General features: G+C 39.8%; 1 protein-coding gene across 1 annotated transcript in view; it reads left to right on the top strand.

Annotated features, from left to right (window-relative positions):
* ADAMTSL1 (ADAMTS like 1) overlaps positions 1-27,905 on the top strand; it is a 550,999-nt gene that overhangs the window by 309,468 nt on the left and 213,626 nt on the right. The window contains exons 13-14 of the mRNA XM_030194223.1: positions 7,277-7,361; positions 25,071-25,372. Coding sequence (XP_030050083.1) covers positions 7,277-7,361; positions 25,071-25,372 — 387 coding nt within the window. The remainder of the gene's footprint in view (positions 1-7,276; positions 7,362-25,070; positions 25,373-27,905) is intronic.

Below are 27,905 nucleotides of genomic sequence, written 5' to 3'. Positions count from 1 at the left end.
TGTTAGTGGGTGGATTTATCTCCCTTCCTCCCAGAAAAACTTCAAACCAGTATGACTGTGAACAAAACTGGCTGATAATATTTAAGTTTATTCAACTTATATGGATTCATAAAAAGCACCAACAAACCAGTTGAGCTAATGAAGCATAACTATTAAAAGAAGAAGAAACTCTTATACATTCCTTCAAAGTACAAAATAACCATTCAGATACCAGCTAGATGAGGAACCCTTAAAACTCCCACTTGTCCAATTACTAGTTATCTTCCCCAGTCTCCTTCCCACAGTCCCCAGTTCTTCTCTATTCCCCATTATTATCTTTCCTTCCTCTTCTCCTTTCCACTGCCCCCAAAGTCTCACCCATAGGTAGGAGTCCAACTGGACCAGTGGCTGCTGGGAATCCTGGGAGGATCTGTGGGGCCTGGCCTGTCTCTGTTTCCCTGCTGTCTGGTCCCAGAGAGCCACCTCTTTGGCTAACTTCATTCCTCTTGGAGCAATGGTTCTGTTTCTTTTCAGTTTCTGAACTTCTTTCTGCCTGGAGGGGTTGCTGTTCTTTATATTCTGTGCTGCTAGACCACCCTCCTGCCTGGAAGGGTGACTGCTATGCTGCTTCTCAGTTCTGGGTCCAGCCTGTGCCTGGAAAGGTTGCTACTTCTTGTGTCTCTCTGCCACAGGGCCCCTCATCTCTGCTAGCTTCTAGAGCCTCCATCTGCCTCTCAACTGCTGCAGCCTCTTCTCCTCTACTGTCTGCTCCTGATGTTTCTCAGCCATAGCTGAAAATCTGGCAGGGCCTTCCTCCATAGCAATGGCTTGCATCCCTGCTAAGTCCAAAGCTCAACTGCTCTCGTTCTTTGTGAATTAAGCTTTCAGGGATTATAACTAAGACCCCGTGGACAACAGTTCAGCTTTCCCAGTCATGAAGGACTTTTTTTTTTTTTTAACTCTCAGCCAAAAAAAACAAAATTCAGGCAGAACACTAGGAAAATTCTACAGTTTTACCTGCCAATTTTCCTTGATTCTTAATTCACGCTGAACCCAGGTACTTGGGTGAAATCCTACACTTTCTCATTGGAGTACAGAGTCTACAACCCCTTGTAATTATATTTAGCCCAATATATGTATGTATTCCTACCCTACAGTTTGGAATGATATTATTATTATTTGTATGTGTAAATAAAAGTGGTATATGATCCCCCCCCCCCCCCAACGTACACACATACATTCTGTGAAAGTCAGCAATTTACATGTTCCTGTCTGGTTACCACTGATGGATCGTATTAGAGATTTAACTTTTGCTCTCCTGCACTAAAAGTTTATTCCAGCTTTCAATCATAGCCCTTTCCTCTATCTACCCAAAGAGTTCATTCCAATAAATTATCATTCACCTCCCCCAAATCCCTAGTTTAAGTTATAACTCCTATTTGTGCAGCCTGCTGCAGCTATCACTGCTTAGATATGCAGTTATCACACAAAATGAAAAGGGGAAGCACTGTGACAAATGCTGCAAAACTGAATTCCTTATAATCATCTGAAGCATGGATATTCATATGATAACTGTCCATTGGGTCTCTTATAGCTTTTGGCTATTCCAAACCCCAGCCTCTATTCAATATCAATCATTTGCCAAAACGATTGAGATCAAACACCAGTGCTGTAAATGCAATCAGAATTGTAGACATGTGGTCGCTTTCTTAGATTGAAGTTTATTTAATTTTTGTATGGAGTATTTTTGAGTAGCACAAAAGTAGTATTTTTTCTATGTTGTAGCAGATTAAATTTAATAAAGTTATAACTGTTTTTTGTTGGTGTAGCCTATGTTTTTTTTTTTTTTTTTAATTAGAAGCACGTTTTGGCAAATGATTGATGTAGTATAGAGGCTGGGGTTTGGAATAGCCAAAAGCTATAAGAGATCCAATGGCCGGTTATCATATGATCTGTTGCTGCCATGCCTTCAGTTGATTTTGAGGAATTCAGTTTTGCAGCATTTGTCACAGTATACGGGGGCCCTTTTACTAAGGCGCATAGGCATGCACGTCAGATTAGAACCACCACATGGCTACTGTGTGCCCCGGGTGGTAATTCTAATTTTTACGTGAATCCAAAATGTGTAGCAGAAAATAATTTCAATTTTCTACTGCAGGGTGCTAACCGGGCGTTAATCGGCAGTGTACGTGCGCTGGCAATTACCGCTCAGTTAACGAGTGAGACCTTACCGCTAAGTCAATGGGTGGTGGTAAGGTCTCAGGCCTGAAATGGACGCGCACCAATTTTTTTTTGCCACACCTCTTTTTGGCTAAAAAAGGCCTTTTTTGCAGGTGCGCTGAAAAATGGACCTGTGCGTGTCCAATACATGCGCCTACACCAGCACAGGTCATTTTTCGGTGCGCCTTAGTAAAAGGGTCCCATGGAGGGGCATAATCGAAAGTGGGTGCCCATCTCCAGGGGCGCCCATCTCCGTGGGCGGCCATGCGAAGGGGCGGGACAAACCGTATTTTTGAAAAAAGATGGGCGCCCATCTTTTTTTCGATAATGCAGGTTGTGTGGGCAAATGCCTAGGATTTGGGCGTTTTTGAGCTGGGCGCTATCGGTTTTCAGCGATAATGGAAACCGAAGGCGCCCAGCTCAAAAACGAACAAATCCAAGGCATTGGGTCATGGGAGGGGCCAGGATTCGTAGTGCAGTGGTCCCCCTCACATGCCAGGACACCAACTGGGCACCCTAGGGGGCACTTTTACAAATTAAAAAAACATTTAAAATAGCTCCCAGGTACATAGCACCCTTCCCTTGTGTGCTGAGCCCACCAAATCCCCCCCCCCCCCAAACTCACTGCCCACAAGTCTACACCATTACCATAGCCCTAAGGGGTGAAGGGGGGCACCTACATGTGGGTACAGTGGGTTTGGGGGGGGGTTTGGAGGGCTCAACATTAACCACCACAAGTGTAACAAGTGGGGGGGTGGGGATGGGCCTGGGTCCACCTGCCTGACGTCCACTGCACCCACTAACAACTGCTCCAGGGACCTGCATACTGCTGTCATGGAGCTGGGTATGGCATTTGAGGCTGGCATACAGGCTGGCAAAAAAAGTTGTTAAAGTTGTTTTTTTTTTGTGGGAGGGGGTTAGTGACCACTGGGTGAGTCAGGGGTGGTGATCCCCGATTCCCTCCGGTGGTCGTCTGGTTCTTTAGGGCACTTTTTTGGGACTTGTTCGTGAAACAAAGGGTCCAAAAAAAGTGACCTATATTCTTGCTAAAAACGGCCTTTTTTTTTTCGATTATCGGCCAAAGGCGCCCATCTCTGCTTGGCCGATAAACACGCCCCAGTCCCACCTTCACCATGCCTCTGATACGTCCCTGTCAACGTTGGCCATTTCCGCGACGGAGTGCAGTTGCAAGCACCTAAAATCGGCTTTCAATTATACTGAGATGGGCGCCCATCTCCCGATTTGGGTCGAAATATGGGCGCCCATCACTTTCGAAAGTAAGCCTGATAGTGTTTCCCCTTTCTATTTTGTGTGATTTTGCCTGTGGGGACACTTTGTTTCCCTGCTTTTTATTTTAGATGTACAGTTATACTGCTATTTGTGCAGCCTGCTATAGATAAATACCACAACTTAAACGTACGAGTTAGATATGTAAATGTCACCACTCCAGAATACCTCAAATCCTGCCTTCTTTTTTGGACAGATCACTCTGATCACATGATGATTTATACATATAATTGATCCAATCAGTATCTGTGAATTTTTTTTAATTCTCTTTATTCATAGACATCATCAAGTGGTAATAAACCATACAAGAATTTTGTTACATCAATGTGTTGAAAGTAAACATAGGTCATCTTAAACAGATGTAAACTATGCAACTATAAAGTGCAAACATGTTCAATTCTATATAAAAATGTTACACCGTAGTATATTTTTATTTTTTATTATTATAATTTTTTTCTCCCTTCCCTCCTCCTTCCCCATCCTTACTCCCCCTCTCAATCATGTTACTCACATCAGCCCGCAAAAATTCCCTCCTCCCCCTTGTTGTATGTGGACTGAGGATCTTAGCTTTTATTCTCCCTGGATGATTAATAATTCAGGGGCTCTTTTACTAAGCCGCACAGGCGCTTACACGCGTCCTATGCATGTCAAATTGGAGTTACCACCTGGATACCATGTGGCCCAGGTGGTAATTTCATTTTTTATGCATGTTGTAGGGAGCTGGGTAGCTCCCCTTGGTAGCCCTTACCTGGCTACCCTTAGAAGGGAGGTGTCTGCTACACACACACTGGAAAATAATTTTTATTTTACTGCGTGTGGCGGAAACCGGGCAGTGATCATCATTCTATGCATGTAGATGATTACTTTACGTTTACCGTGTGAGACCTTACCGCTAAGTCAATGGGTAGCAGTAAGGTCTCAGACCCAAAATGGACACGCACTAATTTTTATTTTGCCGCATGTCCATTTTCGGCAAAAATAGAAAAAGACCTTTTTTACAGGCGTGCTGAAAAATGGATCTGCGCGCGCCCAAAACACACACCTACATTAGCACAGCCCATTTTAAGTGCACCTTGGTAAAAGGACCCCTCAGCAACCAACTACACACTTCTATATATATGGCGCTCAAAATTGCGCATTCCCAATTTGCACCTGCAGTGTAATTGAGTATCAAGCCAATTACCACCAATAATTGGGTATTTACAGTCAATTATTGGCACTAATTGGCTAAGCACTATTCTACAAAGATGTTCACATAAATTCTTTAGTGTGGAGCTGAACAGGGCATGTGGCCATGGGAGGGGCATGGGTAGGCCAGGTGTGCTCACTAAAGATATGCACAGTATTATAGAATTCAGGGGACTCACATCTAATTTTCACACGAGGATTTACTGCAGGTTTCAGTTGGTGTAAATCCCAATGTCCAAAGTTGTTGCAGATCCCGGCGTTACTTGTTGTTCTATAAATGGTTCCCAACTTGGAGCACCACCTATAAAAATGGCGCTCAGTGCACATTGTTTTCAGTGCCCAAATTTGGGCACCATTTACCAAATCTAGGGGCTCTTTCACTAAGGCACGGAGGAACCTATGTACGTCCAACACACTCCAAATTGGAACTACAGCCCGGCTAATGTGTGCCCCGGGCGGTAATTCCATTTTTGACACGCTCCCAAAACACGTGGTGTGGCACTTACCCAGTACCCAGCGGTAGTCAGAAGTGTACACACACTAGCCACTTACCTCCCAGTTAGCGTGTGAGACCTTACCACTAAGTCAATGGGTGACAGTAAGGTCTCAGCCCGAAAATGGACATGCGTTGGTTTTAATTTTGCCGCACGTCCATTTTGGGCTCACAAAACAAAATGCCTTTTTTCCAGGAGCGCTGAAAAACTGACCTGCAAACATACAAAACATGCACCTACAACAGCACAGACCACTTTTCGGTGTGCCTTAGTAAAAGGGCCCCTTAGTCCTTTATGTGGAAGAGCTTGCCAGACTGGGTCCCATATGGTTTGATATGCCTTCTTTTTTTTTGGGGGGGGGGGTGGGCGGGGGTGTATTACTGTTTACACCTTTGTAACACCATAGTGGCATATAGCAAATTATGCCAGTGAGTAAGATTGAGGGGATTGTGCATCCTCCAGTGTGTCAGGACATTCTTTATAGCCAATATGGTCACGTAATAAAGTAATTGCCGTACTTCTCTTTTAAACGTGGAGTTACCAAGGTGAAATATGCAAACAAAAAAAAACTGAGGTCAGAAGGGTAGCTGGACTTGCAAGAGTTGCTATGTATAATGGGAGACCTTTGTCCAGAAAGCCTGAATATCTTCTGCCTCATGTTTTACAAAATTGCTATCAGTAGTGTTGTCAATCTTTACTGCTCTATTGGGAGCAATGTAGGCCTGTAATAAAAAAAAAATGTAACATTGCTCTTGCAAATTGGCATTAACCAGTTTAACTGCTGGATTTGTTAGAGATGACTTAAGAACATCAGGTAGAATATCTACTCTTAAATCTCTTGTCAATTTAGTTGCTCAAAGACTTAGGCTTCTATCTACCAAAAGCACTTTATATAAGAAGGAAATCTTAAGGACTCATTTGCAGCCCAATAAAAAATGTTCCTCTGCCTCTTCACTATATCTTCCTGTAAGACCAACCTTGGTAAGGATAGAATATAATGAATTAAAAACAACAAAACATTTACGTGTCAGCCCTGCTGACAACCTCATAAATGCTTTTGAATACTGCCCTGATTATTTTTGTAGCACTGTTAGGTATTGCACGTATAGAATAATGATGATAAGTGTCACAAATACCTTCCACAATGAGCTCACAATTTATTTACCGGAGGCAGTAGAAAATAGTAATTTGCCCAAGATCATGAGGCGCAATAGTGGGAGAAGCAGGATTTGAACCCTGGTTTTCCTGGGTCTTAGCTCACTGTTCCAACCACTAGGCCTCTTCTTTTCTCTTCATGTTATATATTTCTGTTTTGTTCCCCACTTTGGTTATTTATTTGGCAAGGTGGATTATAAATTGTAGAATTAAATTTACACTGCATTATACTCTGCTGAAATCTAGAACAGTGACTCTCAAACCTGTCCTGGGAGACCATCAGCCAAAGGGGTGTTCAGGATATCCCTAACGAGTATACATGAGAGGGAGTTGCCTATAATGGAGGTAGTAGGCATGCAAATCTATCACATCCATACTTATTATACAAATCACTATCTGAATATCTCTATTCCAATCTAGTTACAATCTAGTTAAGAGATGATATAAGAAATCATTGCTGAAAGGAAAAGTGTATTAATTGCATTTGAATAGTGGAATACCCTTATGGAAATAGATATTAGAAGAATCAGTGGATAAAAAAGAACTCCATGGTTGTTTGTACCCATGTGGTTGAATGGAGGAATGAATAGTGAGAATGAGAAGAAGTCAATAGTGGGGTCAATAGTATTTACAAGGTATAGAACATTAGATATTATATTATTTTAAAGTTGAAAGTTTTCAATAAAGACATTTAAGAAATTTTAAAGAGTAAGATAGTTACTTGATGGATGATACATATTTATTAAATTAGGGATAACCTGAAAACCCGACTGGCTGGTGGTCCCCTAGTTCAGGTTTGAGAACCACTTCTCTTATTAGCATTATATATACACACTCTTTATAGGTATGAAGATACAAAAATATATTAATCTATGAATAGATCAAATAGTGGTGTTTATGGGAGTGTGTGTACATGTGGGTATTCATTAACTTGTTTTTTGCATGATTTCCAGAGAAACACCCTGTGGAAGCCAAGCTGCCTTGGTACAAGCAGGCCCAAGAACTGGAAGACATAGCTGTTGTGTCTGAGGAGCCATCGTAAGTCATGAAACATTATAGCACATGGAAATCGCTGAGGGTGCTCTGACTAGGGATGGTGTAAGTTGACAGCACTATTGTGGAAGTCAGCAAAGAGGATGGTCATCTGAGTGAAAGTGATTCAGATGGTTTCCAGATTAATTTCCTGCACTTGTACCTTGTGTGCACTACTATCTAATATTCCTAGAATATTAACATCACAACTGTGGTGATGATGGTGGTGGAGGTGGGAGTTTCGAAAAGGCAGCGGGACAGTGACTTCATTAGTAGCTGTGATGGATCGAATTTATGTGTTTGGAGAAAATCGTCTCAGTTCTTTTGATATCATTTGATCTGTCAGCAGCTTTTGACACTTTTAGAACCATCTTGTTAGACAGATGTTCAGTGTTTGGCTTGATGGAGAAGGTTCTGAAATGGTTGAGTTCTTTCCTGGAGGAGCGTACATTTACAGTAAGATATGATGGTCATTGTTAAGAACATATGACTTTACAGTGAGGGGTCCCTCAAGGTTCTCCTCTGAGCCCTCTTTTGTTAATATTTATATACATCTATTGGGAGGGCTTATTAGATCATTTGATTTAATGAATTATATATATGCAAATAATATCCAGATGATTTACCTTCTGGAAGGTGACCTATCTGTGGTAAAATCTAGACTACACTCATGTTTTTCTATTGTGAAGGAGTGGCTAGAGAGGAGTAGACTAAAATTGAATATATCTAAGATTACATGTCTGCTTTTGGATAACATTTCCTTGGAATAGCTTGGGGCTGGAGTGGAAATAGGAAGTGAGATCATTGAAAAAGAAAGGATAGGTCAAGAACAGATTGCGGACATTACCCAAAGGTTTTTTTTTTTTTTTTGGAAACTTAGATTCAGACAACTGCAGCCTTTTTTAGAATTTTGGACATTGCAGATGGGGATTTATGCATTTTTGATATGTCTACTGGATTACTTTAAAATGCTGTATTTAGAGATTACAGGTAGATTATTAAAACAATTGCAAATTGTTCAGAATATGACAGCAAGACTTCATATGGGAAAAAGTAAATGGGATAGTGCCCACCAGCTATTTAGAGAACTCCATTGGCTACCTATTAAAAAATGGTTGATTTAAATTCTATATATGGGGCCAAAAAAATTAGCGCCCAAAAAAGCGCTATTCTATAAGTCATGCTTTAAAGTTAGGTGCGGTTTATAGAATAGAGCTTAAGCCTGGAACTCGCACCTAACTTTAGGCATGGCCATTTGCACCAATTGAAATGTGATACAAATCTACACGCCTATATTAGGTGCATATCCCTGTTATTCTATATCAATGCGTGAAATTTTAAGAACACCCACGTTCCACCCATGACCTGCCAATCTCCGCGTCCCCTTTTTCAAATCACGCATAAATTTTATACATGGATGCTGTGCCTACATTTCCATACGTAAAGTTCAACTAACTTTAATTACTGCCAATAATTGCTTGTTTAAAAGGGCACTAATTGACTTGTTATTCAATTAAATTGCACACACAATTCTTTGCGTGCAATTTGTAGTGACTTTTTTACACAATTAGGGGGTTAGTGTTTTCCTTTTTCTGGAACAAATTGCCTTAGGAGCTGAGGGATATGCCAATTAGTATTCAGAAAGGGGGATGTGGCCATGGGAGGGGCATGGGTGGACCAGGGGCATTCCAAATATTTAGGCCCAGTGTGGTAAAATACTGGGGTTATACACCCAACTTGCATGCCAGATTTCAGCTGACGTAAGTCTTCACACTCAAAGTTGGGTATGGGAATCTACTCTAAGCACTATTCTAGAAAGGCTGCTTAGCCTGGAGTGCCCTTATAGAAGGGCTCTTAGCACAGATTTTTCCCAGACCTAAATCTGAACACCATTTACTGAATTTACTACTACTACTATTTATTTCAATAGTGCTACTAGAGATACACAGTTCTGTACACATTATATGCAGGTACTTTCTCTGTCCCTAGAAGGCTCACAATCTAAGGGTTCTGTTTTCAAAGGCGTGCTAGCGTTTTAGCATGCGTTAAAAAGTAGCACACACTAACCGTATAGATGCCTACAATATTCCTATGGGCCTCTATACAGCGCACACTAATTTTTAGCATGAGCTAAAAACACTAGTGTGCCTTTATAAACAGGGCCCTAAGTTTTTATACCTGGGGCAATGAAGAGTTAAGGAGTCCTTTTACCAAGCTGTGGGTAAAAAAAACCCTAAAAAATGGCCAAGCGGTATGATTACTCATTACCCATTGAGGTGGCGGAAAGGGCTCTTGCAGTAAAAAAAATTTTGTTGTTCCTGAAATGGCGCATGCTCAAGATGGAACTACTTCTGGAGGCCACATTGGGCTGGTGGTAGTTCCGGGTTATGTGGCAATCCTTTAGTAAATGGGCCCCTTTGTGACTTGCCCAGGGTCACAAGGAGCTGCAGTGGGAATTGAACCCAGGTTGCCAGAATCAAAACCCACTGCACTAACCATTAGGGCCCTATAGGTCTTGTCTGATACAGACATCTGTGATGATGGATTTTCATAACAGGATACTGTGGTGCTGTGCCATTGCTTTCTGCTACCAACAGCATTTGGTTTGTAAATTTGCTTAAAAAAAAAAAGGTTTGCCTGGGAACCACTTATACAGTCTCTCTTCAAGTAGAGTACCTCCTCTTTTCCACATGGCAAGGAAAGGAGGCCAGCTTGAGTAAAGACATTAAGAGTAAGCAGGGAAGATGTGAAACAACAAAGGAGAGGCTCATAACTGAAATGATGCAAGAGCAATCGGTACTACTTCTACCCATGTTTCTCAATAATCAGTTTGAGCTGTATGGCAGGTGGCAGAGCCCTGAATGTAATGGAAAATATTAATAGTGTGGCTTCTTAGCCTGTTGTGGCATATTAAATCTTTACATAGGAGGATCAATATTCAAAGAGATTTAACCAGGCAGGAGAGGCCTCTGGATAGCTGCCCTGAACTTTGTAGGTAATTGTTGATAAAATGGCACTGACAGCTGCTTTAATTGTATGGATCCATCATGTTGCTGGTTTTCCTCTTTTGCATTGATCTTCAACTCTGTCAAGCATGATGTCTTTCTCTAATGATCTTTCTCTTCGCATGATGTGTCTGAAGTATGAAAGTCAGCCTTGTCATTTAAGTTTCCATGGAAAGTTGATCTTCACCAATACTGATTGATTTGTTCTTTGGGTAGTCTACAGGTTATGCAGTGTTCTTTGCCAGCGTCATAATTCAAAGGCATCGATTTTCTTCCTGTCTGGCTTCTTCACTGTCCTAACTTTCACATCAATATGATGTTATTGAAAATACTATAGCTTGGACAGGTCAAATCTTTGCACATACAGATACATCTCTGCACTTGAAGATCTTCTCTAGGTACATCATAGCTATTCTGTCAAGAGCAATACATCTTCGGATATCTTGACTGCTTGTCATTTCATTATTGATTATTGATTCAAGAAGGTTGAAGTTGTCTACTATTTCCATCTATTTTATTTTATTTATTGTTTTTTATTAACTGCCTTTATGGAGATAGTCACCCAAGGTGTGGTGTACAGCAAGTGCAGCTTGGCATAAATTATTTCTCTGGTAAGAATGAAATTATTGATTTTATCAGTTGTCAGGATCTTTGTATTCTTCACATCAAGATACAGGCCCATTTTCAGTCCATGTTCCTTGATCTTGATAATCAGAGATTTCAGATTGTCTTCATTTTCAGCCATAAATGTGATATGATCAGCATAGTGAAGGTTATTGAGTCCTCCATCAATTTTCACACTTTGGGTTTCTTCACATCATCCTGCTTCTCTAGGTTCAACAGAAAAGGGGAAAGTAAGCAGCATTATTGTACACCTTTGCTGATTTTAAACTATTCTGTTTCTCCTTGTTCCATTTTGAACTGTTGCTTCTTTTTTTTTTAAATTTTTTAAAATTAAATTATATAATACAAAAACAAGCAAAATACAATACTTGTCAAGAAATTAAACAATTGCTACCACTTATTTGTAGGAAAAAGGAAAATACCTAAAAAAAAAAAAGAAAGACGTACAGCACGTTTCTAAAGTCCACATTAATGGGATTCAAAATATTTGAATATGGACAATTTAGGACAAAGTTACAGGAAACTTCACTAATTCGGAGGCTTTAATCTATTACCCCTATATATTAACAAGAAGAGTTATGATCTAATATCTCCCTTATTCTGTTTAGCAGCCAGAAAAGCGGAGAGCTGTGAAGGCTCATAGAATACATACTTATTTGACTGGTATTTTATAATACATTTACAGGGGTACTGAAGGAAAAAAGTTCCACCTAACTGGATTACACCAGGTCTCATTAACAAAAATCTTTGTCTTCGCTTTTGCGTTTTTTAAATCACGTCAGGGAAGAGTTGAACCTTCAATCCGAGAAAGCTCTTTTCTCTATTTTGAAAGAAAAGCCTCATCAGCCAGTTCTTGTCCAGTGATAGGGCCACCGTAGCTATCAATGTAGATGGTCTTAATGACTCACTGTTTGAGGCCTCTAACATCATTGAAACATCTAGAGCTGGTTTTTTCCTGAGATATTTGTTTTTTTAAAGGTAAATAATATATCTGTGTGAATGGCAGAATCATCTCTTCTGAAACTCCTAGTATCTCTTTAATATATAGTTCTGGAGCATTTCTCTTGGTAAAACCCCAAATTGCTTAGGAAAATTCACAGATTGAATATTATTATTCCTAGTTACATTTTCCAGAAATTCTGTTCTCCTTCTGAGTGAAATTAAATCTCTTATCATAGTTTCTTGGTGTGAATGTAATTCTTTCAAGTCTTTTTCCACTTCTTTATGTTGGCTCGATAAAGACTCTAGCCTGACTTCAGTATCTTGCACCTTTCGGTCAAGATTAACAATATCTTGTGATAATTGTTTTAGTTGTGTCCAAAGAGTGTCTAGTGTAACCTCCGTAGGTTTTTGTAAAACAGGAAAATTTACTCCAGTTACAACGTGTGAGGATTGTTGTACTCCCGTTTCACCACATACCTCCGCTGATTCTGAGTTGCCCATAGTTGTTCCTTTTCCACTATGGCTGCCTAGATCGCTTGAGAGGCCCGCATCCTCTGCGGATTTCTTTTCCTCCTCATTCCGTTGGATCGCTACAATCTTTGGTCGCGTCACAGCGGAGTCCTGCGTCGGCGTGCTCGTTCCAGAGGGTTGTAGGGGAGGTGCTCTTGCATCGGGGCTGAGCGAGAGCTCCAACCCAGAGATCACCAAGGCGTTTCCATCTTCACCCGGTCGTTCTAGCAGGTCCACTCCCGATTGTAACCAGTGGAAGAAAAGTTTTTATTTATTTAGTACCTGACATCTAGGAGCTGAGAGAGGCTCTGGGACGCATGCGCAGTAGTGTCAATGGAGACCTGCACTGACACTGGCAAGTTTAAAAATACTGAAAATATATTTTAAAAGGGGATTGCATGCATTTCAAGTTTAGAATTCAGATGCTGGAAACTTTTACTTATTAGCTGTAAGGTTTTTGAAGCTTGGAATTCATGCAAATGAATCTATTTTTGAAGGGTTCTAGTTTGGGTATTTAAGGTTCCATTGTCTTGGCCATTGCTATGACATAAATTGTGAAGTTTGAGTCCAACATGAAGGGTTTATATATTGTTTTTATCCTAAAATACCTGATGGAATTCCTGTATGGAAATATGGTCTCAAATAGAGATTCCTGATTGGATGCACTGCTCTTGTTAGGGTTTTGCTTGGTGACAGTTGAAGGAGAGCAACAGAAGATCCTGATGAGAGAAGACCTGTTTTCCTTTTCTGTTTGTGTGTGAGAGGTGCTTGATGAAAGGATTTGATAGAATTTGCATGAAATAATAAAAGAGTGATTGAGATCACTATAACTGAAAGTACTGAGGGTTTCAGAGGTTTGTACTATGGTAAAAGGAAACTGGTTTCCCTGCTTCTGAGAGGAAGGTTGTGCTCTTTAGATTATTTTAATTATATTGATATTATTTAAAAAGGAGGGGGGAATAAGAGAGCACTGTTTAAGGGGAACTTTATTGGGTAAGTGTTAATGAGCAGAAATATCCCATGGTTTTCTGGGGCTGTGTAATGAACATGGGGAATTGATATGATATGATTTCTGAGGGATATTTGTTGGGTTACAAAGTGAAGGAATATTTGAGTTAAATAGGGTAATGCTTAAATTCTGTACATGACAGATAATTAAATTACCTGGTATTAGGAAATCAGAGTAGAAAGTAACTAAAACCAAATCTCTTATGGCTGTCTGTATTTCAGGTGAGACTGTGAGTGTGAATGTTTTGAATGTTCTCCATTTTAGCAAACCCTGTGAAGAAGAACTGTTCTTCTGCTCTTTTTAGTTAGGGATTTAAACTTAAAAGTTAAATAAAATAAGTCAGGAACATAGACAAAGGAAATTTACTTTATTTTATTTTGTTTATAATAGAATACAGTCCAGGTGCCAGCGACAGGCAGGCTCACATATAGATGCTCACACTACAGGGAGGTAGAATCTCTCCTGTTATTTTCTTTATAGAATAAGTTTAGGAAGAAGTTCAAGTGAGAGTCATCCAAGACAGATGAATTGTTCCTGGAGACAAGAAAGCAGGAAACTCAGCTAAGTACTGGAGAAAAGACACTTTAATGGAATTTTGAATTAAAAAGAGTGGCAATTTGCTTTTACTCCATATGACTGTTTTTGCTTCAAGGAACAGGGACAGGAAGGAAAAAAAATAGGTTTAATTATTCTTTGACTATATCATTGGTCTGGAATATTACAAATTAATACTTACATGAAAAGCAATTCCTGTAGGGAAAAAATATAATTTGTAAAGTGAAAGTTTACTAAGAAAACTTATACTGAATTTATTTATGGTTATATGTAAGATACTTACCTGAGGTTGTTGGGAATTTTAATGACTACTAATGAAAAGAAAAGCATATTTTAGAGTGTAACACTGGATCCAGTAGGATATTGAGGCATTGATAACAGTTATGCTATTCAACTTTAACTAATAGTTATGAATTACCAGGTGCAATATAATCCTTGATTTGCACCAAAATAAACAATATGGTTATTCTTTATTAAAGTGTGTGGTTTTAAATTGATGTAAATCAAATTGATTCCATTTACAGGAATTAATACTTATCTTTAATGTATTCATCCGGTAACACCTTTCTAGGATGATGTTTGTTTATGTTCACTTTGCCTTTTTGTGAGCTGCACACAGTAAACCTCGGCTCACACGACTACATATTAGAGGGATAATTGAACTGTGTGTTGTTCGCAGGACAGGTGGGTGACACGATGTTGAGGGTAATTGGGCTCTTTGAAGGTAATTTTGCATTGTAGACTGAATTAATGCGGAATTCTGCCGTGGCGGGGCGGCGGAGGAGGACAGGCGGCCCCTTCTCTTCGGCATCGTGGCAAACACAGAGAGCCCTCAAGAGCATTCGAGTTAGTCAGCGGCCATTTTGAATCTGAACTGTTGCTTCTGATCAGTATAAAGGTTGTGCATGAGAACTATCAGGTGTTCTGGTATACCCATGCTTCTTAACGTGGCCTAGAGTTTTTCATGATTTACACAGTCAAAGCCCTTGCTGTAGTCAATGATGTCTTCTTTTGGTATTATTTCATCTTTTCAAGGATCCATCTTGCATCTGTGATGATGCCCCTTGTTCCTCACCCTTTCCTAATCCTGCTTGAACCTGTAATTCTTCTTCCCAGTATGATTGTAATCTCCACAGAATATCAGTTGTAACTGTGTAATGTCTGGCCACTGCTGACCCAGATATTCAGTGCTGGTGCTTGGATAGGGCCCAGCCCTGAATATCTGTGTCTAATTTAGGCAGGAATGGTCAGTGTTTAATGAAATGTTAAGTGCTTCCAGTTGAATATTGATCCAAAGGTGAACAACCAAGCTATAGATCATGAACAGAATTTAGATCCTGAAAACTATCAAAAAATAATAAATGGCTTAAACAATCAAAATTTCAGAACCAGAGTTAAGCTACAAAAAAAACAACAACCCCAAAACCCCCACATGCATAAACTCCAGTAAAACAGTTAAATAACTTTAAAAATAAGATTTAAAAAAGGAGTCCATATCCTAAAATAGAATGCTTTAGATATATCTGGCTGTATTGTTTAATCATAACACACCAAAAACTGAGTCCCACAAAAAAACATTCACCCTCATTGAAATCACTGTCCATAAATAACTTATGGTCAAAAATCTATCTATCATCTAACTATCTAGAAGAAAGTTTGGTTGTTTGTTTTTATGCGTTCATACACAGTACGAGCAAATGCAATGAAACTTTGCAGGGACCATCCACTAATCCAGGAGGAGGTCAATAACTGCTTATAGTTGTAAAACCATTGGTCCCCTGCCTGCAACACCCACCTATCTATCTGTTGCAAGACATCTATCTGTTGCATTCTGTTTGTTTGTTTGTTTGTTTTTTTTACCTTGCACTCTACCTCTGGAATTCCCTTCCAATTATTCTTTGTGCTGAGACCTCATGTGTTAAATTTTGTGCCCTCAAAACTTACCACTTTCCCCAAGCTTTCCTGGAGCACAGAGCACATAGGGGCGGTTGGGCAGTCTCTGGGTCTTCTTCTTCCCTCTGGTTCCACGCTTTCTTTTTTCTTTTCTTTTTTTCTTCTCCTGCTTTTCTGTGATTCATTATAGTTCTTTTCTGTTTCTGTATATTCTATTTATTTAGACTGTGAACTGCTTTGTTTGCCTTGGCTGAAAGGTGGTATGAGAAATACTAATAAACAAACATATTTTGAATTTGGTGCTGGTGTGGGTAGGAGCAAAACTAACTTCCTTCTTCTGATGAAGATCCAGATGGTATTTTGCAGAGTTAATAGAACCTAAGGGCTAGAAGTGTGGCTGGAGGCCATTACATGGTTACAGAGGAGGATGGGGAGCCAGAGAGGTGACTGGAGATTCTTTGATGGTTGTTGGGGGAGTGGCTGGAGATTTATAATTATCTAGGGAATTGAAGGAAAAAGTGGAAAAGAAGATCAGTCAAGAGGCATTTTTGTGTATCTGAAGGAGAGGAGTTACATGCAAACATGTATGGAACAAATAAAATTGATGACTTCTATTCATCGTTTAAAACTTAAAGGAGAAAACCATGTTTCTTTGGATAGAAGCTAGTAATGGTATAAGATATAAGCAGAATTTTACTATTGGGGATATTTTATTCACCTTAGATTTGTGCTCAAAAATTAGGTGTGGAATTAGATAACTTGTTACTAATGCAGCAAAATGTATCCTCTGTAATGAAGAAATCATTTTATGTTCTCAGGAAGCTGGGAGCTGTAAAATAATGTTTTGATTGGGATATGTTTAGAATATTAGTTCAGTTGATTTTATTATCTCGATTTGATTATTGTAATTTAGTGTTAATGTGTTATTCCAAAACATTAATCAATCGTTTACAAATAATGTAGAATATATCGGTTAGATTGATTTATGGCCTGTCAAAATATCATGCAGTTAGGAGTTACTATTCGAAATTACATTGGCTGCTGAATATAGATTGTATTCATTTTAAGCTTAACATTGCAGTCAATGTCTGGTGAAGCCCCTTCCTATATGGTGAATATGGCTACACTTTTACAGGGTGCTGTGTCTTAAGTACAACAACCAAAAACAATTCCTTTTGCGTTATTCAGATACAACTAAATTAAAATCAATTAAACATTTTTCTTCTTCATTACATTATCAGATGGTCACACTGTGGAATGCTTTACCTCTGTCACTGAGAACATGCTGTCATTATCTGACATTCAGAAAACAGCAGAAAGCTTTCTTATTCCATGATACTGGCCTTGTATCTTCAGACTCTAACTGACAAGACTGCATTGTTTATGACCTGTGCTTATTTGTTTTGTTTTGTTTTATTTTGTTTGTATTATATTTATTGGACATTTTGATCTGATCTCTTTGGATGTGATCCATCCTGAACTGTAGAGGTAAAGGCAGAATTGAAGCAGGTGTAACATAACATAACATTAACTAGCCCTTTCACTTTTGGCTTGTTAGTGTGGGAAGCTTGACCTACTTACCACATTACTGTTACTGTGGCCACACTGTGTTTAATATGGCCCTGGTAGCAATGTCACAATTTGCGTCTTCCCACTTTTACATACTGACTGTTAAAACTACCTATTTTGCTGCAATGCAAAATTGTGAAAAGCAATTCATTAATGGAGAAATCGTGTGTGGTAGAAAAGTTTCAGGGGCCTGTTTCGACAAAAAAAAAAAAAAAACAACCTCTCATTTTGCAAACAAAAGTCCCTAACCCATGAAATTTTTATGGGTTAGTAAAATGGCCTCTTCATTGGGCCTGTTTGACATTTGAAAAAAAAGATGTATTACAGGTAAAACTGAGGGGCCCTTTTCCTACAGCACACCCAAAAGTGGCCTGCACTGGTGTAGGCGCATACTTTTGACATACGCTGGTCCATTTCCTTAATGTGTGCATGGAGAAAAGGGGATTTTTAAAAATGAAAACCAGTGCTTAGTCATTTTTGACCTGAGATCTTAACACCACCCATTGACTTAGCAGTAAGGTCTCACGCGCCAACCGCAGTAAGCGTGCAGCGCACACCAACTGCTGATTACCACCGGGTAAGCACCCCGTGGTAGAAAATAGAAAATATTTTCTACCATGTGTTTTGGGAGCACACCAAAAATGGAATTACTGCCTGGAGCGTGTGGTAGCCGGGCGGTAGTGCCAATTTGGCGCACGTTGGACGCACATAGGTACCGACGCGCCTTTGTAAATGGGCCCAAAGTGCGTTACTTGCCTCCATCTTAGCCAATTGCATATTTTTTGTTTTCTTTCGAAAATAAACCCTACAGTTGTTTAACTGTGCATGCTTATTAGCCTTAATGACAAATGAAACAGGGATGGTTGTTAGTAAAGCTACTGAGAAAACATTCACAGGGCAGCAAAGAAAGCTTTTAAAAGTCTTGCCGTGCCCTTGCCAATCAGTGTCAGATGTGCAATACCTGTGCTGATCAGTGCCAGATGTGCGGTTCCTGTGCCGATGTGCATGATTCAATCTAGAAACAGCCTTATAGTAATATTGTAACACCATGTTTTCATGTTAGCCCACCAATATGGGGATCATGTATACCCAGATATGCAAGGGCCTCTTGTGGAAATGGTAAGGACCAACTTGTTTATAAACCAGTTTGTTTTTATTGCAAGTGGCCTTTGCTCCTTGTTTCTTGAAAAGAAAAAATCGTTTTGTGGTTTAACATGAGAGCCAGCTTTCAACTAGGTACCATAAATAACCCATGTGTAGGCTTTAAGGGAACAGAGGGCAAACAACAATTTCTGGAGGCCAGATGGCATCAGCTTAGCGCTGGGATTGATTCAGTAGGAAACAAAAGGAAATTCCTGATATGCATCTGCACAGGCAGAGTCTACAGGGAATCAGATACAGACAAGTAGAACAGTATAATCCAAATGGAGATTTCTAGCCACTGGAAAAGTCACTTTCTTATTATTAAAAAGGGAAGAAAATGAAAGTGTTTAAATCTGCATCTGTCATAAAACTATTCAGGTATTTATAACCTGCTTATATCACATTGGATTCAAAGCAAATTACAAAGTAATTTAACAAATGCTGTTAAGAATTTACATTGTTGAACAGTAGGTAAATTAAACCTTTAGATATTTGTAAAATACATAGGTCTTTAGACTTTTACAAGAAAAGCATGTAGGATAGGAGGTAGTGTTCTATTGTGGATTAAAAACTGGTTAAAAAATAGAAAACAGAGAGTAGGGTTTAATGGTCAGTATTCTCAATGGAGGAAGTTAGATAGTGGGGTTTCCCAGGGGTCTGTGCTGGGACCGCTGATTTTTATCATATTTATAAATGATCTAGAGATGGGAGTAACTAGTGAGGTAATTAAATTTGCTGATGACATAAAGTTATTCAAAGTTGTTAAATCGCAAAAAGATTGTGAAAAATTACAAGAGGACTGGGAGACTGGGCATCCAAATGGCAGATGAAGTTTAATGTGAGCAAGTGAAACGTGATGCATGTGGGAAAGAGGAACCTGAACTATAGTTACATGATGCAAGGTTCCACATTAGGAGTCAATGAGCAGGAAAGGGATCTAGGTGTCATCATTGATGATACCTTGAAACCCTCTTCTCAGTGTGCAGCGACGGTGGCTAAGAAAGCAAATAGAATATTAGATATTATTAGGAAAGGAATGGAAAACAAAAATGAGGACATTATAATGTCTTTGTATCGCTCCATGGTGTGACCAGACCTTGAATACTGTATGCAATTCTGTTCACCACATCTCAAAAAAGATATAGTGGAATTAGAAAAGTTACAGAGAAGGGCGACGAAAATGATAAAGGGGATGGGACGACTTCCCTATGAGGAAAGGCAAAAGTGGCTAAAGCTCTTCAGCTTGGAGAAAAGACAGCTGAGGGGAAATATGATAGAGGTCTATAAAATAATGAGTGGTCTGAAACAGGTAGATGTGAATCACTTGTTTACTCTTTCCAAAAATACTAGGACTAGGGGGCACGCAATGAAGCTACAAAGTAGTAAATTTAAAACAAGTCAGAGAAAATATTTCTTCACTCAACATGTAATTAAACTCAGAAATTTGTTGCCAAAGAATGTAGTAAAAGCAGTTATCTTAGCAGTGTTTAAAAAAGGTTTGACTAGCTTCCTAAAAAAGAAGTCCATAAGCCATTATTATGATAGACGGGAAAAATCCACTGCTTATTTCTAGGATAATGTACAAACAAATATGAATGCAATTCTTTTTGTAAAGTGAAGTAGAGTCTCATATGTTTAACACGAAAAAAGTTTTTTTCACTCAATACGTGAATGTCTAATTCGTGTATATAATTTAATCATTGACTCAACCTCCACCAACCTTTACTAATCACTAATTTGTAACTTTTATCAGTCCAACTCTCACAATCTAATCGTAATCAACAAAATGTGCACAGCACTTAGCTTTAGCAGGTTGGTGCACTCTCAAAACCCCGACAGGTCCCCGTTTCGTATTAACTTTATCAAGGGGGAGCCACCAATTCCAAAGCAATGGAACACATGCACTTGAGGCAGTTATCGGAATTGGTGGCTCCCCCTTGATAAAGTTAATACGAAACGGGGACCTGTCGGGGTTTTGAGAGTGCACCAACCTGCTAAAGCTAAGTGCTGTGCACATTTTGTTGATTACAATTAGATTGTGTGAGTTGGACTGATAAAAGTTACAAATTAGTGATTAGTAAAGGTTGGTGGAGGTTGAGTCGATTAAATTATATACACGAATTAGACATTCATGTATTGAGTGAAAAAAACTTTTTTCGTGTTAAACATATGAGACTCCACTTTACAAAAAGAATTGCATTCATATTTGTTTGTACATTTTGCGATTTTTTTACACTCGACAGAGTGCTGGCTTAGTTTTTGTTTTGACAGTATTTCTAGGATAAGCAGCATAAAATGTATTATACTGTTTTGGGATCTTGCCAGGTACTTGTAACCTGGATTGGCCACTGTTTGAAACAGATTGCTGGGCTTGATGGACCTTTGGTCTGTCCCAGTGTGGCAATACTTATCTTCTTATGTTATTAACTGAATAACAGTAATATTCAGCTGCATGATAATAACAATATTCAGCTGTATGTAATATTCAGCTGCATGATTCTCAAAGCAATTTAACCATTCTCCTGCCTGGTTAAATCGTTAGTGACTGCCTAAGTGCTGACATACAGCAGCATATTAGTGGACAGTGCTGCTGAATATTGCCAAGTTGCATCATCAGCTTTACAGGTGCTACCTCCCTCCAATGCAATCCAGATCCCCTTTCTCTCACCCTGAAATGAAGAAGGGCCAACTGAGCCCTCCCAGCCACTCCAACTGCTCCCAGCCCCATAGCCTCCCCTAGGCCTACCTAGTAGAATCCTGGAGATGTAGTTAGGTCCAAAGGACAGGAGCGATGCCCACTTTACAAAATGATTGCTGTGACCTCTAATACCACAAGGCTGCCACTAGAGGTCGCAAAAGCATTTTTGTTAAAAGGAGTTGGGCTAGGTGGAGTGAGTGGGCATCGCTCTTGCCCTTTGGACTCCACTCAACCACTAGGACTCTACTAGGTAGGCCCAGGGGAGCCTATGGCAGTGGGAATGCAGCTCAGTCAGTTCTTCTTCATCTCAGGGATGAGAGGGAGGGGGATCAGGATCGTGGGGACAGGAGGGGAAATCAGAGGATCAGAGGGCACCTGCATCCCTTTTGTGAGTCCCAGCTGATATTCCGGCATCATCAGCTGCAGTAGTCAGCACAGCTATAATTAGAACTGGATATTCCATGCTGGTGCCTGGACATGGCCTAGCACTGACTATCTGGGGCTAATTTTGCCCATGGCTGAATATCGACAGGATAGTTTATATGTTTAGTTAAAACTACCTGAATAGCAGTGACAAGACTGACTGTTTTTTACACTAATCCAATACCACTGACTAGATTCAGTAAATTATGCTCAAAATTCATTGCCAAAAAAGAAAAAAAAATTGGTGCTGAAAGGTATTCTATAAAGTGCACTCTGGAATAGGCGGTTTTTTTAATAGAATAGTGCGTAGCACCGGGATCCAAGCTCAATTTTGGGTGCAAGGATTTGCATGAGCTGAAACCAGGTGTAAATCCTGGCACAAGTTAGGTGCTGATCCTCGGTATTCTGTAATACTGCACACATCTTTAGTGAATGCCCCCTGACCTGCCCGTGCCCCTCCCATGGCCACTCCCCCTTTTGAGTTGCATGCTAAAAGATTTGCGCACAGATCTTTACAGAATAGTGTGTAGCAAGATACATGTGCAAATCCAGATTGCTGCCAATTAGCAGCAATAATTGATTATCATCCAATTGGAGCTAATTGACTCATTAACCAAGTTAGTTGTGCGTGTATCTTGTACGCCATTAATAGAATCTGAGGGATAACAACGCTGAATGTATGTATGTAATAATTTTAATGTTGTAGCTGGTGTTTAAATTATTAAAGATGCTGACACTGCTGAAAATCTACATCATATATGTATTTAAATTATCTGGCATATGGCTGGGGGCTGGGAGGTAGTATTTTCCAAGGCAAATACCTCCCCATTACTTGAGAAAAATGAGATAAAATAGCAGCCCCAGATCTGAGCAATTCTATAAAGAATCACCTAGCAAGAATGTGCATGTATGCTAGTATTCAAGTCATGTATGTGCATACTGTATGTTGACACATACATGCTGGGCTTCAATAAAGAAACCCAAAAGAAGCGAGGGAAAGACATAAGAAAACTTCCACAAGAAGAGACTAAGGCAAGCAAATTGAGTGGAAGTAGCCAAAAAGTAAGTTTGTTCCAGGATAGGATAAACAAAGTTTTATTAAGAAATTCACAGTCCCAGATAGAAGCATATATGTCTTCTAGATGGGTCCATGGGAGGGTCATAGGCGTAACTAGGGTATTTCTAAAATTAATGCACGTTGCTATAGAATAACAGGGATATGCCCTCTAATGTAGATGCATATATTTGCACCACATTTTAGTTGGTGGAAATGGTCGTGCCTAAAGTTAGCTGCAATTCCTGGGTGTAAGCGTTATTCTATAAAACACCTGAACTTTAAGCATGGCTTAAAGAATGGCGCTGATTTTTTGGCACCATATATAGAATCTAGCCATAATATCAATCACTATAACAGAACACCATGTTCACAAGATTTTATTGCTATTAATATTTGGACATGTTTCACGCTATTTGCCTTTGTTGTAGGTGCTATAAATGTGTTCACATCCTAATATTGTTATTTCTGCTGTTAATACTAGTGGTGAATTATATTGTATGTATCTTTAAGGAAAAGTTAATTTATTAAATATTGGTGCAGACTCCAAACATGCAATTTTTTATGATAAATAAATTATTGTCCGCTTCTTTTAGGGAGATAACAAAAATTTGAGAATGAGAGCTTGCTTTAAATCAGAGCTCCATGAGTGTAATGCTGCTGTTGTTCAGCAAATGCATTTTAGTTCCTTGAATGTCCATCAAAAATAGCTATTGCAAAATGCCAGTATGACTCTGAGGGGCATAATCGAACGGGGACGACCATCTCTAAGGGCGTCCATCTCTAAGGACGTGCCAGCGAAGGGGCGGGGCAACCCGTATTATCGAAAACAAGATGGACGTCCATCTTTCATTTCGATAGTACAGTTGGGGATGCCCAAATCTGAACATTTAGGTCGACCTTAGAGATGCTCGACCTAAATGTTGAGATGGTCGACCTTAGAGATGGTCGTCCCCAGTTTTCGGCGATAATGGAAACCAAGGACGACCATCTCAAAAACGACCAAATCCAAGCCATTTGGTTGTGGGAGGAGCCAGCGTTCGTAGTGCACTGGTCCCCCTCACATGCCAGAACACCAACCGGGCACACTAGGGGACACTGCAGTGGACTTCACAAATTGCTCCTAGGTACATAGCTCCCTTACCTTCAGTGCTGAGCCCCCCAAAACCCACTCCCCACAACTGTACACCACTACCATAGCCCTTAGGGATGAAGGGGGGCACCTACATGTGGGTACAGTGGGTTTCAGGTGGGTTTTGGAGGGCTCCCATTTACCACCACAAGTGTAACAGGTGGGGGGGGGGGGGCTAGGTTCGCCTGCCTGAAGTGCACTGCACCCACTAAAAACTGCTCCAGGGACCTGCATACTGCTGTGATGGAGCTGGGTATGACATTTGAGGCTGGCATAGTGGCTGAAAAAATGTTTTTTAATATTTTTTTTTAGAATGGGAGGGGGTTGGTGACCTCTGGGGGAGTAAGGGGAGGTCATTCCCAATTCCCTCTGGTGGTCATCTGGTCAGTTCGGGCACCTTTTCGAGGCTTGGTCAGGAAAAAAAAGGGACCAAGTAAAGTCGGCCAAATGCTTGTCAGGGACGCCCTTCTTTTTTCCATTATCGGCCGAGGACGCCCATCTCTTATCCATGCCCCCGTCCCGCTTTCGGTACACTGCCGACATGCCCCTATAAACTTTGGTCGTCCCTGTGATGGAAAGCATTTGAGGACGCCCAAAATCGGCTTTCGATTATGCCGATTTGGGCGACCCTGAGAGAAGGACCCCCATCTCCTGATTTGTGTCGGAAGATGGACGTCCTTCTCTTTTGAAAATGCCCCAGTCTGTATACATAATAATTGAGGAGAATATTTGACCACAAGTCATGAAGTGTAGGGCAGGACAGTTCAAGACCACAGTTAATGAGAAATGAGTGCAAAAGGCATAATATGTCTTTATGCCTGAGATGTATAAAGCTCAACTGAGCCAGATTGATTAATATCCAAGTTCCTGTGAAAAGTGAGTGGTGATTTTCTGCCAAACACTGCCAGGCCACAAGTTTAAAACTTTCTGAATTTGCTTCATTTTCACCATTTCAACCATGACTAGAAGAAGGAAGCTTTTGCTGGCCCTGATCTGGTACCATTTTTATGTTTTGTTAGAAAATTACCATAATGAAGCACCAACAAAAGGCCCAAACAGTGATAGGGCTTCTTTGCCTGAAGAACAGTGGGATGGTGCTATTATGACAAGTATTACAAGCTCTCCTCCTGAGTGATTATGTCTGCTTTCCACCCGTAGGTTCATTCCTGAGGCCTGGTCCGCATGTAATGTGTCCTGTGGGGTCGGTACTCAGCACAGGGTGGTGAAGTGTCAAGTGCTGCTTTCTTTCTCTCAGACTGTGGCCGACTTGCCCATTGATGAGTGCGAAGGGTCAAAGCCAGCGTATCGCCGAACCTGCTATAATGGTCCCTGTAATGGCGAGGCTGTAGAATTCAACCCCGAAGAGGCTGACATGATCTTTGGTGGCCGGCAGCAACATGAGGAGCTTTATGACTGGGAATATGAAGGCTTCACGGAATGCTCAGAATCCTGTGGAGGAGGTAAGTACATTGCTGATACCACTCACTCTTTTATCTTCAAAATTCTGTTCTTCATTTCCCAGAAAATTGATTTGGAGTGTCACCCGTATGAACATCCATTCAATGTACTTCAACCCTGTTACAGTCCAAAACAGGGCTTGAATGGGGAATGAAGATTAAAGTAGAAATTTGTGAACGTTGGGGAATCGAGGTTTTACAGCTTTTTCCACTGGTTTCCTTGGTAGATTTTATATCTTTTCCCCTTCCTACTTTATATTCTTAAGGTTAGAAAGAATTTGCTATATTTATTTATTTATATTTTTGAGAGGTTTGTTCCAAAAAGACTTGGGCAACATACAGCATAGGTAATATATCAAATAATAAAAAATTGTAATAAAATGGAAAGAAGAATAACTAAAATATACAAATGTTGAAATAAAAACTTTACCACACTTGACTCTCAGACATGCTAATATCTTCTTTTTTTTTTTTTGGAGAGTAGCTATGGCTTCTAAAGCTGACCCTGTTTTAGCAATTAAGTATATCATCCAGACAGTTAAAATTCACTTTATTTACTGTTGACTGCTCCCAATAAAAATGTCTTAATCCTGTTTTAAAACATTTTGTTCCAGTATAAGCAAAATAGAATATAAAAAAAGGCCCGCATTTTTGTGAGATTAGTCAGTATTAAAAGGTGAAGAAACAGTTCTAAACAAATAAAAACAAATTTATTCCCCATCTTTAAAATAACTTGAAAACATTTTATGGCATTTGGTTTCTTTTCTGGTAAAGAAATTTGTATATAATTGTGACTACAAACCAATGGCAGAGCAGCTTTAAAAATGTTGGATAAGAAAATAATATAACCCTGGGATACCTCCTGAGCAATATCTAGGATTTCTAAGAGGGCTGTGGTTGGCATTCCACATTCCTGACCCTTGGGGCCATGTTGGACAGGAGAAGGATAATTTTCAAGGCTCTACCACTCTAGGGGGCCTTTCTACTACAGCTTAGCACATGTTAACGGACATTAGCATGTGCTAAGTGTCACGTGGCCCGTAGGTATACAATAGAACACACAACATTTAGTGCATGCTAATGCCCATTAGCGTATACTAAGCTTTAGTAAAATGTCTCCAGATGTTCATTTTTTCACTCAACTTTCCAATCTGTCTACAACATCTCTTTTAAGAAACCCAGGGGTCCTTTTCCAAAGGTGTGCTAGCGTTTTTAGCGCAAGCTAAAAATAAACGCACACTAAACGTTAGAGTTGCCCATGTATTTCTATGGGCATCTCTAGCGTTTATCGCGAGCTAATGATTAGCGAGCACTAAAACCTATAGTGCACCTTTGTAAAAGGACCCCTCTATGTCCTATCTGAATGGCTATTCAGATAATGGAAGCTGATTCTAATCTAATGTACCTATGGTGAGAGACAAGAAGAAGATTCACCTGAGAAGATCTAAGTGTCCGAGTTGGTTGATACATTAAATCTGAAAGAAATCTTGGAATTCAACGGTAAAATGCCTGTTAAGTCAATATTAATATCTTAAAATTAACACAATAGAAAATGGAAAGCCAGTGTTTCTTTATAAGTAACAGTGTCACATGATCAATCCTTTTTTGCCTTGTTGCTAGCTGTGTTTTAACAATGTGTTACTATAATCTCTGCTGATTACTAGATAAAGCACAAGTGCATACAGTTCATTGTGGCCCAAAAAGCAACATATAAGCGGATCATCCTTAGAAAATAAAAGCCATTCTTTACTAGATAAGAAATTTGGGAATTGAAAGTCAGTTGATTGTCAAAATAAACACCTAGAATATGGATCTGGTCCCTAAAATTAATAAGACAATTCTCAATTCTTAAGCCTGTAGAAAGTAATGCCATTGAAAATCATGAAAATATTAGTGCCTTAATTTAATTCAGTCTCAATCAATGCATATTCAGCCACTTAGTAACTGTGGATAGATGGCTATTGATTCTTTGAATAAGAGATGAATATGAGCTATCAAAATGGATCAAGAGCTGAATGTTGTTGGCATAGCTAAGGCCTAAGAATTGGATCCAAGTGCCTAATGAGGAAACTAATGCAAATTTATCTGTCTTCAACCAAACTGATCTTGTTGACAATGGAGCTCATTTTCAAACAAACGAGAAAAAACGTCTAAAAAGTGACATAAAGCAGCATTTGGACATTTTTCTTACAAAAACATCCAAATTGATATTTTTGAAACCAATTTTTCTATCAAGTCTGTCAGAAGTGCATTCAAAACACAAGGGGGTGTGTTGGAGGCATGTTAAAGGTGGGACTTTTGGCATTTCTAAGACTTTAGTTATATTTTGCTCACACCTTTTTACAGTAGTAGCTCAAGGTGAGTTACATTCAGGTACTCTGGATATTTCTCTGTCCCAGGAGGGCTCACAATCTAAGTTTGTACCTGAGGCAATGGAGGGTTAAGTGACTTGCCCAAGATTACAAGGGCATCAGTGGGATTTGAACTGGCCACCTCTGGATTGCAAGACTGTTGCTCTAACCACTAGGCCACTCCT

The sequence above is a fragment of the Microcaecilia unicolor genome, chromosome 2 (genome assembly GCF_901765095.1).
Source record: "Microcaecilia unicolor chromosome 2, aMicUni1.1, whole genome shotgun sequence".
NCBI classification, from domain to species: domain Eukaryota; kingdom Metazoa; phylum Chordata; class Amphibia; order Gymnophiona; family Siphonopidae; genus Microcaecilia; species Microcaecilia unicolor.
The sequence above is the reverse complement of the archived record's forward strand: the minus strand, read 5'-3'. Positions and strand labels throughout refer to the sequence as shown.